The 19,331-nt window shown below is 33.1% G+C and overlaps 1 protein-coding gene across 1 annotated transcript; it reads left to right on the forward strand.

The window, feature by feature from the left end:
- The first annotated feature begins 639 nt into the window (after window positions 1–639).
- LOC136968402 (glutamate-gated chloride channel-like) lies at window positions 640–19,158 on the forward strand. The gene is made up of 8 exons (XM_067262419.1): window positions 640–764; window positions 14,664–14,734; window positions 14,808–14,875; window positions 16,126–16,358; window positions 16,461–16,543; window positions 16,607–16,774; window positions 16,832–17,199; window positions 18,943–19,158. The coding sequence occupies exons 1-8, from the start codon at window positions 700–702 to the stop codon at window positions 19,156–19,158; spliced, it is 1,272 nt and encodes a 423-aa protein (XP_067118520.1). The 5' UTR covers window positions 640–699.
- The last annotated feature ends 173 nt before the right edge of the window (window positions 19,159–19,331 follow it).

A 19,331-nucleotide genomic window follows, 5' to 3' on the forward strand; every position in this document is an offset into this window, starting at 1 on the left:
ATAGTAGGCTTTGAAAATTTAAATATTTTTGCAAAAGATATGCAAAATCCTTACCACAAGTGGGCGTTTTAGTTTTAGTTTAGTTTTAGCATCGACATTGGATCGATTTATCGACATGTTTCTTATTTTATTTTCTGTTAAAAATTAATGAGTTTTCATGTTTAATTGTGAAGTTTGAATGTTATTTAAATAGATAATGAAATAATAAAGTTATGATTTACATTTATTATATAAAAAATAAAGCAATAATAAAAAAATCAATTTATTATAGATAAATTATCAAATTATCAAATATAAATTATTATTAAAAAATGGGGGTCACAAAAAAATTATGAAATATTTGGTGGGCGGCGAGTATAAAAAGGTTAAGAACCACTGCCCTAGACCATCACTGACGCGCAATTAACTGATTGCCCCTGGAAGTCGGCTTCTTACAGAAACACAGCTTCCCTGTCATCAAATGTCACGGCACGCCACTGGGTTTTTAAATGTTTTCTTTAAAAAAAATACACTTAACTGTTTGTTTGTGGATCGATAAACCTTTAAAGCAAAAGTTTTATATCAAAACAGAGCTGAAATCACAAAGACACGTGACGAATTAATGTAATTGCTTTATATCGGCAGTGTATGTGCGTGACACGAACCACATTTCGATTATAAAACCTAAATACACAGCTACGTACGGATTCAGAATGTGCGATGTCTCAAACGATCAATTTCTACCTCTTCTGGATAATGGCGAATATCCGTAACGTTCTGGCATCGTAAGATCTTTCGTATTATTTATACTTAGTTCATTATCTTTGAATACACAACCGTTAACTTTTCTATACCAATGCACTTTACTGATATTTCCAAAAATAAATGTGTGCGCTACCTCTTTTATTTCTTATTAACGTATGTATTCTGTCTTAAATATTAAGTTTCAGGTCACAAACTCGTCTATACAGTTGCATTACGTAGCCTATTATATAATCACGCGATTTCTTACGTAAAATTCTATTGTACTCGACTTTATCTTCTTATCATGTATACAAAAATAAGAATGTTTGTTCGCAATATACTCCTAGGCCTTTCGACCAACTGCTACGAAACTCGGCAGTTACGTTTATACAGGGGCGAATCCTGATCAAAATTTTTGGGCATGCTGAAAGTTATAATAAGACTAATAGGTCTATCTCAAGCACTAAACAATAGGCAGAAACGTTATTTGGTGTGAATAAAAAAGTATGGACTATTATAAAGCCCATTATATCTACATGAAATATAATGAAAAAGTATGAAAAATTTATGATGATAATTTGATTTTTGTGGGCCCTTGACGCTGGCGCCCAGGGCTTAAGCCCTATTAATCCTTGTGTAGATTCGACCCTGTACCAGTGGCGTAGCGTGGCGGGGGCGGCCCTCCCCGGGCGGCATTTTTTCACAATAAATAATAATAATATCTTGTAAAAATTTGAACCATTTCATTTCATATTTTTGTCGCACCTACGATTCGGACCGATTGAAATGAGCACGGAATTTTTCATTACTTATTCTGTGACGAAACTGGGAATCCCCTTTTTTTAAATGAATATATAATAATGACATCTTGCTCATTGTAGCGACTGACAACACCGTCTGTACTGACTTGTAGGGACTCCCCGTATTTTATTTAAGGGGGCGAAATTTTCCTCCGATCCGGGCGGCTGACACCCACGCTACGCCACTGCCCTGTACATAATACATGTATACTGACTGGGTACCGCAAGCTTTCTATACAATCTGACCGTGTTAAATGCTTTGAATGACGTCATGCGAGCGTACTTGTATGCCGCGGCAAACCCCCACATCGAGTTCCCGCAAGCATGGCACTGACAAAACGGCTAGTTGCTAGCTGCCAATGTAAAAGAAAACACAAATGATAAGAGTTTACACATTAGAATAAATTATTATTGGCATATTTGTTCTCATATGAAAATATATTGACAGTTAAAACTTTCTCTTAAGCATGCGGCGCATGCGAGCAAGCCCAGAGAATTCGCTCTTGCGCTTAAATACGTCTAACTTAGATAATGTTGTATTGTACAGTACATCCCACCCCAAAGAATCTATTGAATTTCTGTAAATTAACTAATTTCTACCTGCATTAATTTGCTAGTTTACACGTAGCACAAAAATCTATTGGCAAAAAATTTAACAAAATAATAAACTAAATACAATTCTTATAAAGTATATATTATATTCACTTAATAACTGCGACAATGATATAGTGCGAAATAGACGCGCTATATAATTACTGCAACAGGTAACATATAGCACTTGCCTGCATGCAATCGAAAGTGTTACCTATAAATGTTACCGAAGTGTTACCGAAAAATCTATAAGTATTTCATTTTCCACATCTAACGACTCGGGTGTTTTCATTTCCGAACGGTACTTTCTCAATTCTAATAAGCGGCCTCCGGTAGCCAAGTGCATAAAACTACCAAACTCTGGTAGTTAATCGTGAGTTCGGGCATGGCAAACGGGCTGGCTACGTGGAGTTTTTCGGGTTTTCTTCACCTAAATAGAATCACACTTCTAACACGAATCCCTTTTCAAATATTAATAGTAGGCTAGTATTTTAAATAGTAGTCGTTGACTATCCTATCCTATCTTCCGGGAGGAGTCAACTACTACTTTTGCTCGAATTACTTCAACCGTCTTCCGCAACACTCTCTTCTTTCTATCGAACCAGCGGTATAGTGGCATTGGAATTGAAAAATTCAAAATACGAAGTTACCAGCCTGCACAAAATATGATTTAAGTGGTTTCGAGGGTCCGAGTTTAAATATTTGGTTTTTTTTTCGCGAAATTTGATTCGTCAGATGATTATTTGATATTCGACTGTGAATGGAAGTTTCTAAGAGTAGTTATATAAATCAAATACTATAATATAATAGAAGGGTTGGAAGTACGAAAGAATCTAATAATCTTAATGTTTGTTATTAATATTATTTTTTGCCTAAGCAACGCAATGCTCATCTGCTAGTATAATAGACGGCCGGATGGGGTCAAGGTGGCAGCCTACCGCTCTGGGTACCCGGGATCGAATCTGAAAGGGTCGAATAATCCCCAGGAATTTTTCGGGAGTGGTCCATCCGGATATATCGGGCTCCGTTCCTCACCATCCGGCCGTCCCATTGTGGGCCTGGCAAAACCCATAATGGGTTTGCTAAAAGAGGGCCTCTTAGTGCCCAGAAGGCGGAAAGAGTTTTGTAAAGAAAAGTATAATAATATTTCAATTGTCCTTCTTGCCAGTTGTTACAGGTAAATGAAAGTTGTTTACACGAAGTTTATCTTGATATTATTTTTACAAAATTCGATAATGTTTGTATAGCTAACTGCTAGCTCGATATATTTTTCACTGATTTAAACTTATTTATTATATAACTTTATTATACAAGTAACAAATATTTATTTGTTTTAAAATTTTAATTTTAAATTAATATGAATATTTAATAAGGAAAATTATTAATAAAATGTTCGGAGCTGACAATAAAACTGTGTAATCATTTTAATGCAACTGGCAACGTTTATTTTAATATTAAAAATTATAATTGTCTAAGTGTTGCTATCTTTATTAAAATTATAAATAATTACGTCTAAGTACTTCATTTTATACATAATAGAAAAAATAAATAATAATCGTTAACTTTTCTCACTACATAAAATACACAGCTTAAAATCGTTACAACAGCAAAGTAAGCAGAGATTCGATTGGGCAAAGCAAGCGGGTAAGAGAATTTATCAGATAAGGAAAGCGAAGCGAGTGGAGGCTGGTCAGAGGGAAATTGATTCTTTTCAAAGGGTTGAATCGTCACAAAAGTTTTGTTATGAATAGTGTGTATTGGGAAAAGTCGGTGAAGAGAGCTTAGAGTTGGGTCCTGTGGGAGTACTAGGGGCCTGAAGTCTTGTGGTTTTTCTCACAGTCTTTGTTATAAATGAATAAAATTTTACAATTTGCAATAAAAATTCTAAAATAATTAATTTTAGCAGTGTTTGTTTATCTTTCTATTCGTTATTGATCTATATTTCGAGTTATATTGTGTCAAGCTTTTTCAATTAATTTGTTTTTATTCTAAAATGTCTCAATGTACGGAAATTTAATTTTATATGGAGGAAACAAGCACTACTTTGTGTTTTACTTCGATATTGGAAATATTTATCAATTAAATTATGTAGGAATTTAAAAACATCTGGGGTTTCTTTTTTTTTGTTTTTTTTTTTTTTAGATTTCTGTAACACAATGATAAGAACAAATAGTTTTTAACTGTCTTATTCTACTTAACACGAGCTTATCTGAAATTAACAAATCGATAATTACTTCAACTTATTATTTATGTTTACGAGTAAATGGAAATTTATATTTGCTTTGTGACGTAAATAATCGAAGGAATTGGGAAAATGACATATCCTGCAATATTAAAAAAAATGAGTTATTAAAAATGTTTGATTTGTGCATGATTAGAGTATTCGAGGTGATCAGATAAGGCTTTTATACATTTATGTAAGAATAAATTCTGCATATGAACATATTTCCGATTCCCTCTCTAGCGAGGACATTTGGATTGGATTGGAATGATAGGATAGGGCAACACAAGGGGAATTTTCCAGGTGGAGTTTCTCTGGAAACTGGCCTCTATTTAAATGTTATACCCCGTTCGCACCGAGCATTTCAATCTAGATTGTGACCGAGGTCGGCGACTGTGCCTCGGTGCGAACACCCTCGACCGTTTCGATCTCGACCGAAACGAGGTTCAATCGCGATTGACTCGAGAGTGTTCTCGAAACTAGATCCAGTCATAAGAGAGATCCCACAATCCCACGCGCGTGAGAAAATACAAGATGGCTACAGAACACGTGTCGGGCTATCGGCAAAGAAGTAAAAACGATGTTTGGAGAGACGATGACATCTGTCTAGTATTAGATATATGGCAAGAAAAAGTATTTATTTCTAATCAAAACTTCCATTGTGTGTGTTGGTGTTTGTGACTTACCGAGTAGTTATGCCAGTTTTATCATCGCTTACAATAGCCGGGTTGTTCTCGAGCTGACTGCCTATGCGAACGCCACGACGTTCGACTGGCGACAGTCACAATCCAGATTGTAGGCAAATGAGATCGAAGTGAGTCGTGGATCGTGTGCGAACGGGGTATTAAGCCGGGAAACTCCACGCTGCTAGCCCGTCGATCGGGCCTAACCTGCGACCAACAAATTACTATTGTTCAAAGCATTTTTTTTACTTGACCATTGGCACTAGAGTAATATCGGGCAAGATTCTAGATGTTTATGAGGGGGTCGGGACCTTGACAGGGCGTTAGAGCATATTAATAGGAACAAAAAAAGTCTAATAAACTATGGGTGTACGAGCGACCCTTCGCGAGATATAGCCCTCGAAAGATGCGCCTACGTCAGTTCCGGCCTCGCTATCGCGATCGGGAGTCGCGTCGCTTGCCGTTAAAATTGCCTTTAGAAGACGTTTCCCCCCTTTTTTACTTCGTTTAAGAGCTACCGTGAATCGATCACTAGTTTAGCACATGGCGGCGTGTGGTGGCGCCCGTACGAGAGGTCAATCGGGCCGCCATGTTCGCTGCCATAAGTAACATTTATTTTTCGTCTCCGGTCCAAAAATAGGGTACCGTTGAACTCGTCTCGGTCCCCTGAGTTCAAATATATAATCAAAGTCCTGAAATTCCATAGGAAGTAATCTATAGTACACCCAATAGGGCTTGCTGCCTGTTAAACGCGCGATAGGCTTAGCGGAGAAAGCGGCTAAAGTGGCTAGAAAATATAGTGTCGAAATCGAGCTTATTTTCTGTCCCTCTATTGGAGGTTGCCGCTAGAGGCGCTGCTGTCAATCGTTGTGCGACGTTGGCTGTATCATCCTATGTTTATATTGGTTTTAAGTTGGATTTTTAGTAATAAAAGAATTTAGATCGATAATAAATCATATCACAAGCAATCAATTATTATATAGTATCATTTTATTAACATTTATACATAAAGGAATTAGATTTTATTAATGCTAATTAAGATTCTTTTTAAATCAAATAGCCTATACTGAATTGTCTATTTTTACATTACAACTGTTGAGTACTGTACAAACACGTATTATTTAGAGTACAAGAGTATTCTACTCTTGTTATTACCAACAAGGTTTATTTATATTTACTAAAAAATACAGAATTTATCCTACTTTTAATAATAAAACGTGTTCCACTGTGAGGGCTTAGCATTTGCCTAATAAGTTCTATTCTATCAGTTACATAATACTGTATACTGTTCATACAGTATTATGTGACAGTATAAAGCAATATTAAAATTACAATTAAATTCTACACAGTATATAAAATATAAAGGCAGAATGTTACTTTATTGTTCCAATATAAAATTACAAAATTATGTATGTAACAAATAAACAATTATTAGCCTACTGCCAAGTATCCACACATATAAACTAAACTTATTAATGTGCAGCTGTTTCTCAAAATGGTACAAAATTCATGTTACTACTCATACATTGAATAAAAACTTGAAAAATTTCTCTTAAAAAATTTACAGATTAATAGGCATGTAGATTTCTCACCCTTTTCAAGAAAAAGAAAGGAATTAAAAATTACAGTGGAGTAAAATCTATAAATTAAAAATACACACAAGTCAGTGAAATTAAAATTAGGTCAGAAACTTGGATGAAATCATTTATTGTTAGCTATCATACTGCAACTGCAGAATTAGGCTATGTGATTTGTCTCTGTTTTAGGTAGAATTTTTGTTTTCTATTGTATTCTTTAGATTTATTTAGACCCTTTATGAGAAAATGTAATCTAGTAAGTAAGTAAAATTTTACAATATATTTAGTGACAATTTCTTTGTGTTCACTGCAGCCAACTAAATTGATATGTTTCATTGAAATTAAATCATTCAAAACATCTTGTATAAAATTCTTGTGCAGTTCTCTTACACTAAATGAAAGAGTATAATTATTTTCTAGTTTCATCATTAAGACCTGCAGTTCTTTGGTGGGATATGATAGACCACCTTTATCAAATTTCCTTGTAAATTCTGCTAGTGCATTTTCAGAGTTAGGAACATCAGACTCAAGCAATATGTTAAGACAATTTTCACAACTTGAACAAACTGTTGAAATACATTTTCGAGCAACATAACCAGCTATATAATAAATTAAACGCGAGTCACTGTTCTTTCTGATATATGGGTAATGATCTTTTATCACCCAATTGCTACCAGAAATATATTTATCTGCAGCATGTATTTCTCCAGCATCAAGTAGCTCATCAATCTTTTTCTGAATATTTGTTTTATCAAGCTGTGATAAGTTTGGTGCAGAGATAAGAGAACTTAATATATTTTCTTGCACATTACCTGTTTTTGGTGACCTAGCCAAATTATAGAAGCTCAGGCAATTAATAATTGTGAGGAACTGACTTGCATTAGGATGGTCATTGCAACCAGCAGACTGCCGGACAATACCAAACAAATTTTCTATTTTGTCCTGGCTTAAACGGGATGTTAGGATATAACTATATTTGAATTGTTGAGTTAGGTATTTGAGTAACAAAAGAGTACTGTTAATGCTCACTCTGAGCCCTGTAGCTGTGCTTTTGCTTAAAAATCCTTTGCCATCACTACTACCAGCAGATTTCTCCCATTCATCTATATAATTTAAAAATGTCACCAAGAACTGACATTTATCCGAATCTAATCTCAACCCATTAGATGGAACACGTGAGGTCATAATATTAATTAAATCACTAATTTGCTTAACAAAATTTTGTGTAGCTGATATACTCCCAAAACCTTGCTCAATTTTGTCTTGATAGGCATATAGACCTTTTAGCATTTCATCACTGAACAGTCTGAATGCATAATTAACCCTCATTTTTTCATAATTATTTGGATTAATTACATAGCTGAAAACATGTGGCATAAATTTCAGGGTTTCGGGAGTATCATCCAGTTTCCATGCCTCTTTCATATGTTCAATACACACCTCCCCCTCAGGAGTTTTAAATGGACATTTCAAAAGATTGTTTCTCAAGCACTTAATGAGATGAGGGAAATCTGATATGAAATGAAGATTTCTCTTTGAATCTACTGGATGAGTTACCTTACATGAAATTTTTTTGCCAACTGGCTTATATCCAATTCCAAATTGAGCCCACATGTTCCTGTTCCATGATGCACCATCACATGTAATAAAGTCCACCATTAGCCCAGATCTTTCAACCAGTGCTATAGCTTCCAGAAGTAGTTTTGATAGCAGCTCACCTATAAAATAAGGATAAAAAATGTGTTGATTATTATGAGTTTATGTAATATTAACATGACATTTTTTTTAGAAGTATTTGCAAAATGTACAATAGAAAAGTACTATACTTTACTTACCTGATATATTTCCTCGAGTTGCAAAAACTCCCAGAATCTGTTGCCAGTCACCTGTTAATGGTTGGTACATTATCACCATGCCATGATCACATGGAGTAGTCTTCATTTGTTCTGGTGTAAAATCACCCAAGTCTACAAATCCTTCAATAAGACCAGAGGATGTAATGTGATAACTTTCTGAAAGTTTGAGTTCATCTACTAAAAGCCCACCATGTTTTTGAAATTCATCTAATTCTTTAACTTTTTCTTTTAGTGCATCAAATATTTTTGGGTTAAAGCCAAATCCACTTTTAAAACTTCTCATATACTTCTGTAGTGTGTTATGGCATGGTAGTGCAAGAATTTTATTGATTCTAAGATGCTCATACAATCTGGGACTTTTCATCCTCATGATGATACATTCCAAAATCCATTCTGGGTCATAAGGTAAACCACGGTTGGATTTACGTTTAGATGCTAGAAAACAGTGCTTTACTGCTAGCTGTTCTTTTGCAGGCAATGATTTTATTTTTTCTTCCAATGTAGACTGCTGAATTTTATTGTTTGATGTATGAATTTGGGTGATTACAGACTGTAAGTTATTTACTTTCCTTCTTAATCTAGAATTTATTTTATTCAAAGCTCTGTAAGTATGTTGAGGCTTTCGCACAGTTTTCGATGTTTTAACTTTAGTTTTTCTTTGTCTTGATTTACGGTTTATGAGTAAATGCCTTGTATATTTGCAGGGGATGCAGGATTTACCATTATTAGCAATAACCAAACATTTTGAACTGTAGATACAGCCAAATAAATTTTTCATATTTTTAAAGCCAAACAAAATGTTTGATTCTAATTCTGTCTCTGTTGCAGCACCATTGCATATTTTCAACTTATCTGTATTTTCAATAATATCCTCAGCTTGCTGCAAAGAAGAAATTGGTGAAATATTTTCAAATTGAACACCCTTGATATATACTTTGCATGAAAATACATCTTCATACTGGGCAAAAGTTATTAACTTTAGTGCATTTAGACTAGCATGATTATCTTCTAACTTTAGCTTGTTTTCTGCATACACAATTAAATTAGATTCATTTTTTAAAGGGCACCTTATCCAGAAATCTGGCACTTTTAATTTTTCAAAATCTTTAAGCTGAAGGGATGAAAATGAGGAAGATGCTGAGGATAATTCTGGCTGGATATCTAGTTCCTCTGAAGAGAGAAGAGGAGGGTTGACCTTCTTCTTCTTGTTTGTATTATTACTTAAATTTCTGTTTGATCTTTTCCTTGGCAGTGAAACATTACTATAGTACTTTGGGTAACCTTCAAACTTAGTAGGAACTGCATCAACAGACAGTATTGGAACATCACGGGGGATAATAACTTCTTCACCCTTCACAATATGTTTCCAATTTCTGATTATAAAATGTTCCTCAAAGTGTAATTCACAAACCCTATGCCAGGGCTCCAAAGTTAAGTCACTGCGTCTGATTAATTTTTCCCAATCTTTTCGACGATTGTCGTCTTTTGGTGCCAAGAAAAGAGATTTTTTTTCTTTGCAGGATCGGTACCCTGTTTTACACAATGGAACAAAACACGTACCTGATTTTGATTTTCGGGTGTTTGGTTCTTGTTCAGCCATTATTTGATTAACATTTCCTATAAATATATTTACTTTAAAAACACAAATTTAATCGCTTTCAATGTTGTTGTATGAAAGGATGCTATGTAAACAAAGCGAAAGTAGCGCTACGATTGACATCAGCGCCACCTTTTCTGTGACGTCACTAACCTCGACGCAGGACTGAACCGTTATAATAGAGGGATATAGCGCTTTCGACACTATATTTTCTAGCCACTTTAAAAGCGGCGTCAGTTCCGACGTCGATAGTCATTTTGGGGGCCTATATCTCGCGAAGGGTCGCCCGAACACCCATGGTTTATTAGACTTTTTTGTTCCTATTAATATGCTCTAACGCCCTGTCAAGGTCCCGACCCCCTCATAAACATCTAGAATTGTGCCTAATATCGTGGCAAAGGGGTAATTTCATGGACATTAAAAGAACCTTTAATATCTGATCTTAATTTTATATTAAGTTAAATTTTGTTTAAATTTTAAATTCAAAACATCAACTACTTTTAAAAATATTCCATTTATTTAATGTTCTCATGAGATTCCAATAAAAATTTCGGTTAATGTAAACCTAGGTAGCCAAGATGGCGGACCTTCCGGTAATCTCGATCCAGGTTACTTAGTGACGTCAAGATGGCGGGCATCTTGACTGCGATTTACGATGGAGCAGATGTGATCAGGTGATTTGCTCCGCAATTTATTAAATACTAAATCCCGATTTTAGAATTTAAGGATTTTGTTAAAATAATTATTATTTCGAAATATTAAAAAAATAAATAAAAATAAACGATAATTATATAATGTTATCACTTACGTCATTGTGCATGCTGCTGTTCCTCTCTTTTTTTTCCGACGCTTGGTTTGGACAGGAATTGATACCGTTTGACTACTTGTCTTTCTGTTCTTTCTTTCGTTCCTACTTTTATCGTTATCATCATCGGTAATATCGCATTCCTTTCTTTTCTTCACCTTTTCTTCGACCACCTTTTTTACTTTTTTCTGAATATTAGAAACTGGGGCTGCAGGGACTGTCTCGGGTTCTTTTTTTAGCGTGATTTCGGAACGATCGTTTACTTGACAGATAAAACAGCTCTTGTCTTCTCGACATATTCCCCCTACAACCCATTTCGTACTTTTTAGTTTGCGGCCTTTTTCATATTTTCGTTTACATATGACAGTCTCGTCGATTTCGACGGTTTTCTTCGGACCTCCGATTTTAAACGACGTCATATTGTGCAGAGCAACTAGCATAATAAAACATATATATGGTTGGACCAGTCGACAGCAGCCTTATTCGAAATGCCTACAGCAATACCCGAGGTGGTCGAAGAGCATTCCAATGCAATGTAATGCCATATAAAAGAAAAGATTCTACTCCACGATATTTTTCCACATTTACCTTTAAAGGTTCCTTCGAATGCAGAATTATTTCTTCGACATTTTTTGCATCTCATCACACACGAATCTCGGTCGTGTCGATAAAAAATTTGGCACGAATTCGAACAATTCTTACAAACACTTCTTCAATATGCTGTAATCCTAGACTCACCGCAAATTTAAAACCTTTATCGATTCTGGGGTCCATACCTAATTCAGAAAATTCCGATTCGAGCACTCGATAGAAATCATGGGCGGTGCAAGCTGCCCAAAACTCTTGGGAAGAAATATCGAAAGAACTCATAACTAACCAATTAATATTAAACGAAAAACTTCGAAAAGAAAAAAAAAATTACGTCTAAAATCAAAAATCAATCGAATCAACACAATTATCACACCTGTTACCACTTTCCGCCGATAACTCTACACGAAATGCGTCGTTACTATTAATTTGCATATCACAACGTGATAGTCCGCAGCTCCCTCCATCTTGACGTCACTAAGTAACCTAGATCGAGATTACCGGAAGGTCCGCCATCTTAGCTACTTAGGTACACATTGTATAGAATAATGTTTAGAATTCTAAAATACGATTAAGCTGCCGGTACCGCGCATTAATCAGTTAATCGAATTATATTATAATTAATTGATTAGATTTCCGGGTCCTAGAATCTCGGTTCGAACAAGGTTTAAACCAAAATAGTTTTTCATAGGCATTACAGGCTTCTCCATTCTCAAGTTGGTCAACCCCATTGCGAGTTAGGGCCTTCCATAGTAGGCATAACTGTAGTGATTTGTATAAGATTTTTACAGCTGCCGCGAAGAATTTTGAGACTTGTGGTTGTTTTACTTGCTTGAACTGTAATTAAAGTAATTCTAAAGATGCCAACCTGTAATTCTGTATTTTATTCAAAAAACATTAATATGAACAGAAAAAATGAGAACAGAAGCCATATTTTGTTAGATGTTTTTCTATCAAAATTTTGCTGTATTTTTAATGATGTTATTATAATGAACGTTCTAATAATTTACTATAATCGTAAATTTAAAATTGTTTTTCCAATAGGTACGTAGAGAAACGAAAAATACTATAAAATACAATAATTATTCGGATAAAGTCGTTTATCCTGTAAGACTTGTCACAAAATCACGACTCAACTGATAGTCACGACTTGATATTTTTAAACATTGACAAATTTAATTAATGTAAATTATATCACTTAAAACACATGCACACGTGTTTAATAACAGTTTTTTAACGACTTTTTTTAAAAAGTACGTTTTTTTTTTTTTTTTTAGTGAAATCCACAGATTTATGCATGTTTGGTATGGAGACAGTACAAAAGTTCAAATGCTCATAAATTCTGATTATCGCATCTTTCAGAAAAGTGTTTTATATAAAAGTTTTCCGTTTTTGATGTACAATTATAATATGCAACAAAAATGGCCATTTCCATTTATAAAAATGAAGTTGACTCTGTTTTCACCGATTCTAGTGCTATCTATGACGAACCTGATAGTCCTATCTTGTGGGCTTTTGACGTCTAACATTTTTGATTTAATGAATTTTTTTATAGGATGCGTATTCTTCGCGTTTTCCCAAGTGGATTGGTTAAAATGGGCCTGCCTGAATAAAACGGAAAAATATTGGAATTGTGATCAAATTCGATAATCTGGGATTTTAGCAAATGTCGACGTTTTGCGATCTGTTTACCCCAAATATAATAGCAGGTTAAGAGGATCAAAAGGAAATCCAATAATTTTCGATTATGCTAAAATGTAAAATTTAAATAATAACAAAAACTTAAAGAGAATAATTTTTTTAAATTATGATAAAAATCTCATTTAAAAAATGTATAAGTATAAATACCATTATGACACAAACTAAAAGTTAAAATTGTATGTAGTGCCGTCTGTCACAAGATGTTATTAAAAATAACTTTTATGTTATTAATTACTATTTAAAAAAATCAAAGGAAACCTTAATTTTCAGGCTAGAAATGAGTTTTTAAAAGTATTGTAAATGCCAAAAACTAGTAAAATTTTTATTCACTGACCCATATGAAGATATGACTCATGACTTCCGTCATGAGTCAATATCCTACCTCCTTGAATTCTATACCCGAAATTTAATAGCATCAATGCCTTTTATATACAAGTCAGAATGCCAAATTTTATTCCTTAATTTTTACCCGATCCTGAGATATTAAACGAAACACACAGACACACACGTCCACTGAATTTTCTTTTTTTTTTTTGTTTACTTTCTGGAGTTTAAAAGTTGTCGAGATTTGCAAAAAATCCGGAGTGTCAAGTTTGACACGATTACGTTTTAGCAACACGGGAAATACTTTCCCGTGTTGCTAAAACAGCTGGGAAAGTAAAAACGACATTTCTTTTTAAATTTCAAATTTAAAAAAAAAAACCTTAGGAATATCAAGAATCGAATTCAGAACAACCAGGGTTATACACTAGTAGACCAAAATGTAACTACTTCCCCCATACATTCTTACTAACACAGAGAATGTATAAATCCAATAATTGAAAATTGGTTCCTTTTCTTTTCGAAAATGCTTAGAATTGAGGATTTTTGAGTATTACGTATAAGTTTAATTTTATCTAAACTTTCATATAAACATGAAATATTTAAAAGTCAAATATATATTAGAAAACAGAACCAATTACCGTTTGGATGATTTGTTTCTAGTCCGGCAGGAACAATATTTCATGAGCTTGATACATCCACCATAGACTTGTGGGTGTATCGTGCTCGTTCCTCAGATAGAACACCATGAATATTGTTGGATTCTTTTGTTCCCCGGCTTCTATCGCGGGCCTGTGAGAACGGCAGACTGACGCATTAACTACTTGGTCATCCGAGCAGTTAAATTAAGATGTGAAACTAACCCTCTTTTTTGTAAAAGACTCTTTTGTGCTCCCAAGGTAAAAACAGTTTATAAAATAGAAAATTATGTCTTAGATTAATTTTACTTTATTCTCAATAAGGAGAACCATTACGAAGATGAGTAGAGCATTCATTTCAGTAATTCAAATTTTAATATTGTGATACAATGCTATTGCGGAAGTTTATTCAATTATGTTTATATAAAGCTTTTCCAATATTTTCTACTGCTCATGATTCATGCGATATAGTTTACATCACAAGTTATACCAATTATAAAATGAATGGTATAACTTTGAATAATTGATGTTAAATTTAATTTTTAATTAATTTTGACAATAGTAACCATAGCTGTTCTTTGGACAAAATAATGCCTGAAGATTACAAGAAAACAGAGGCACCTAGTGAGAATGGTTGTAATTTTTTTAATTTATATACTTGATGAAATTTTTCATTCACTAAACATACTGTAATCGAATTTTTCAGGTAAAGCCGTCAATGTTTACATCTCTTTGAGGGTTTGCGATATTTATGACTTGGACGAGTCTACAATGGTGAGTTATGAAGTTTTTCGTGAGAAACGAGAAATTAGATGAGTATTCTTGATGAATTTAGATAAAAGGATCGTTTCTCATTGTTCACTTATGAACATTTTCACTCGGGCAAAATGTTTAAAGGACAGGTTATGAAAGATTGTGATTTTTAAAAACACGATGTTTCATAACCTGGTTTATTAATTAATTAACATAAATATACAAAGTAACATAATTCAGTAGACCAAGGAGGAACTGAACGTGTATAAAATAAATATAAGACAGATGATAAATGTAAAACAATATATTGTACTGTATGTAAATACAATGTACTGTTTTTATTTGGTACATTTATTTCATTTTTAAATCCTTCTCAAATGGGAGGAATTAAACGCTCAAAATCCTCGTTCAATGTATTATCACTTTTTATGTACAAACGTGAGCCAAACACACAACCCATACATGCTCATGCTGTTTCAGATAAATGAATTTCAGTAAGTTTCAACATGAATAATAGTATAAGGATTCAGTTTAAGAAAAACCACTAGAATTCCAAACAAATTTCTTAGTCGACATTTTTAATAAATTGTATTAATGGTAATAGCAATGGCAGGTTTTAGATTAGAGACTGAAAACAGTAAAATTATAAAAAATTCTGACAGGTTCCCAGCTTAAATTTTGAAGTTTATAAGATTATTTTCACAATACCAGCTTTATTTATTTTATTCGTAACTATTTTAAAATACCACAGAGTTTAATACAAAGACCAAACTTTTCACGTAACTGAAAATTATTTCGTCATCTGTCGATTGTAGCGCTGCGAAACTAGGTCATAAAATACGTAACATTACGTTAAATTTTGAATAAATTAATTTAATTTCAAATGTAAAATTGCATTAAAGTATTTATAGTTTATCATACCAAAGGATTTATCATACCTGAACAAAATATGAATTAGATTATATTTTTTCAAATAAAAAAAGTCAGAATTACTTTTTCGTTGCAAGTTTCAAGTTTCTGCAATTGCGTGAAATAAAAATTAAAATATTTAAAATTATTTTCATTTCAAAATTTTCTAATTTAAGCCTAATTTATAACAGAACATAAAATGATAACAGTTAGCATAATTGTTGATAAACACAGAAATTTTACATAAGAAACTACCCAGAGAAATTCACACAATAACATTGAAATATCAGTCTTATTATATACTGTAGATTTGTGTTGGCAGTTTGAGTATATCTGTATAACGATATTTATTTTATTTTCAGGATTTCCACATTCATATGTATTTCAATGATTACTGGAAAGATGAGAGATTATATTTGGAATGTCTTCAGAACGATAACGGAAGACCCAGGATCCTCCCATTAGAAATTCAAAATAAAATATGGACTCCCGACATCTGTTTCGAAAATTCAATCTCTGGAAGGCTCTTCTCTATTACTCTACCCAATATAGCAATGAAGATATTACCTGATGGATATATTTATCGTTATGCCAGGTAAATATTCTTTACATTTCTGTATGAGAACTCATAAAAACCAAACTGTATTGGTTAAAATTAATATCAAAATAAACAAGTAAAAAGTTGAAATTATTTCAGATACGATTTGCGTATAAGTTGTCCCATGGATCTCCATCGGTATCCACTAGATCATCAAGTCTGCAGCATCAAGATCTCTTTATGTGAGTATCTCTTTGCTTAACTTGTCATTTCGTTACCGTGATTCCTAAAGTTCTTTTTAATAGTCTCTTTTCCTGATGATGTGGTGGCTCTTCATTGGATTGAAGATGTGGGAGAACCCAGTTCTTTTATGAAAAATAAAAAATCGATCACCTACGAAACGGAGATCCTATTGCCCCAATTCAAGATAATCAAGACCACTACAGGAAGAGAAGTTAATTCATGGAATACAGGTAAATGCTATACAAATGAAGCATAATAAACAAATTGAAACAAAAGAAATTTTTTAGGTAACTACACCACTTTGAAAGCGATATTTGTTTTCGATCGCATGATAACCGCTTACTTGATCAACACCTACATTCCGAGTACATTGATAGTGGCATTATCCTGGCTCTCATTTTGGTTGGACGTAGGAGCGGTACCTGCAAGAATCACCCTGGGAGTGACTTCGCTCTTAACACTAGCAACCCAAATAGTACAGAGCAAGAAGAACTTGCCACCAGTATCATACATAAATGCAATGGACGTCTGGCTCTTCGTCTGCTTAAACATGGTTTTCGCCACTTTAATGGAGTATGCAATCTCGTATTACATGGCCAACTATGCGGAAAATAAATTTGAAAACTGGTTTAGTTCTTGGAAGCAGAAATTAATGGTATTTATATTTATAAAAAATCATCTTAATTTGGACTATTGATATAAATTATCAAGGAATATATTTATTCTGAATGATAATTATAATTTTACAATATTGACATACTGTAGAAACTCGATTTTCCGAAACGATTAAAAAAAAACTTTAACGTGTAGCGTTATACATACAAAGCGATCAAACTTTTCATGTAACTGGAAATTACTACGTCATGTATCGATTGTAGCGCCACGAAACTAGATCATATACGCAACATTACGATCGTGAGTAAATTAATTTAATTTCAAATACAGAAATCGCATTATAGTATTTATATTTCATGAAATTTTTAATGCACATGCTTAATGCATCCAAAACACAAAAACAAACGAGTTTCTGAATTATCTGAAAGATCCATGCCAAATAGTGGCCATGGATAAAACCACAAAACACTGGTACTAGTACTTGTAGTTGGTCGTGGGTTCGCGCGTGGCCAAAAGAGACGCCACCCACGTGTTTGATATTCCTTGTGTCAATTCTAAAATTATAGCTTATGATGACGATTTAAAGAAGCTAGCAAGGGCCCTTGATCGACTTTCCTGCACTCAAACAGGAGGTTAAGGAGACAATTAGGAGGTCCGATAATTTATCATTACACAAGGATTTAAAATTTAAGTAACGATAGAAGGTTAATTAAAAAGGAACTATGGAACTATGGAACTATGTAACTAATCTTCAGCAAAATTAAAATTAAATTGTAATATTACTACTAGTTCCCCCTGTAACAAGGTAACCTTACTACAATAAAGTGATTAATTAATTAAAAAAAAAGGTTAATTAAAAAGAATAATTTTATGAAATTATAAAAATTTTCGTTAAAAATTAAGTTTAAAAAACTCTATAACATATACAGTAACTCAAATTTAAACTTGTTTGTGTTAAACTTAAACCATCTGTCACGAGATGTTATTAAAAGCAACTTTTATATTATTAATTATTATAAAAACTGCAAAAAACCGCTTAATTTTGAGGGTAGAAATGAGTTTTTTAAAAAAAATATTGCAAATACCAATAATGAGTAAAATTTTTATAAAGCCCAACCCAACTCCAAATTTAATATACCATTTCTCTGTTTCTTCATGTTCTCGAGTCCTATACTCCAAAATTTAACAGCATCAATGTCCCTTATATACAAGTCACCATGCCAAATTCCGTTTCATATTTTTCCCATGCAGAGATATTAAATGAAATTCAAGTATCCTTCGTATAATACGGTAGTTACGTTCCGAAAAAGTGCAGTGTTATGCAAATCCATGCTATACGAAATAAAGAACTGATGCATAACATAGGGATAGGTTCCAAAAGTTAACAAAAGTATACTATTGTTTACTAAAGCAATTAATAATTTATTTCCAATGAATAATTAAGTAACAATCACAATTAAAAGTTCTGTAATATTAAATTTAGTTAAACCAGGACAGTTTTTCTTTTTACGAAGTTGCGTGGTCTTCTCAGCTTTCTTGTTGATCTTGATCAGAAATATTAGCAACATCTTCATTTTTTTAAAATATTTTTATATAACAACAACATAAAGATAAAAATATGTTATTAATTGTAAACCCTTTTAGTATTTGGTAATTTAGAAGAATTTTGTTTATGTATTTAATACTAGTATTTCAAACAATAAATAAAACGTCACACATTCCCTTGATTACTTTTATTAAATAGAAATGTAAGATAATAAAAATTATTATTATTTCTTTGCAGAACGTACGAATTATGGATTTGAACGAAAAGTCTGGTCAAGGTTGGGTAGGAACAGAGAAGACAGATAAGAAAGTCACCAATTCAAACAAAGAAACTGTCAAAGTTTCTGTAAAACAGGTTCAAGTTTTGGACGGAATATGTCGGAAGCTATTTCCGATTACATTTTTTAGCTTTGCTATTTTTTACTGGATGTATTTTGGCCTTAACTCTGAATAGAACAATTAAAAATATAGAAAAATCCATAAAATGTGAACAAAAAAAAAAAAAAAAAATTTAAAAATTATTTAAAAATTCTCTAATTAGTCTGGAAACAGAGGGACCTAATTCTTGCGTTCTGTGAAACGGGTAAGATTGGCTATAATGTAATCATCTTAATCTTTGCTATCGTT

This window comes from Centruroides vittatus, unplaced genomic scaffold, assembly GCF_030686945.1.
Source record: "Centruroides vittatus isolate TY-2023 unplaced genomic scaffold, ASM3068694v2 contig_1476, whole genome shotgun sequence".
Taxonomy (NCBI): Eukaryota; Metazoa; Arthropoda; class Arachnida; order Scorpiones; family Buthidae; genus Centruroides; species Centruroides vittatus.

Excerpts from the sequence above, each read along its gene's own strand:
- LOC136968402 (XM_067262419.1), top strand. The coding sequence starts at position 700 with ATGTCTCAAACGATCAATTTCTACCTCTTCTGGATAATGGCGAATATC. Across the intron at positions 14,735-14,807 it reads AGAGGCACCTAGTGAGAATG|GTAAAGCCGTCAATGTTTAC; the intron begins GTTGTAATTTTT and ends CGAATTTTTCAG. Across the intron at positions 16,359-16,460 it reads TATATTTATCGTTATGCCAG|ATACGATTTGCGTATAAGTT; the intron begins GTAAATATTCTT and ends AAATTATTTCAG.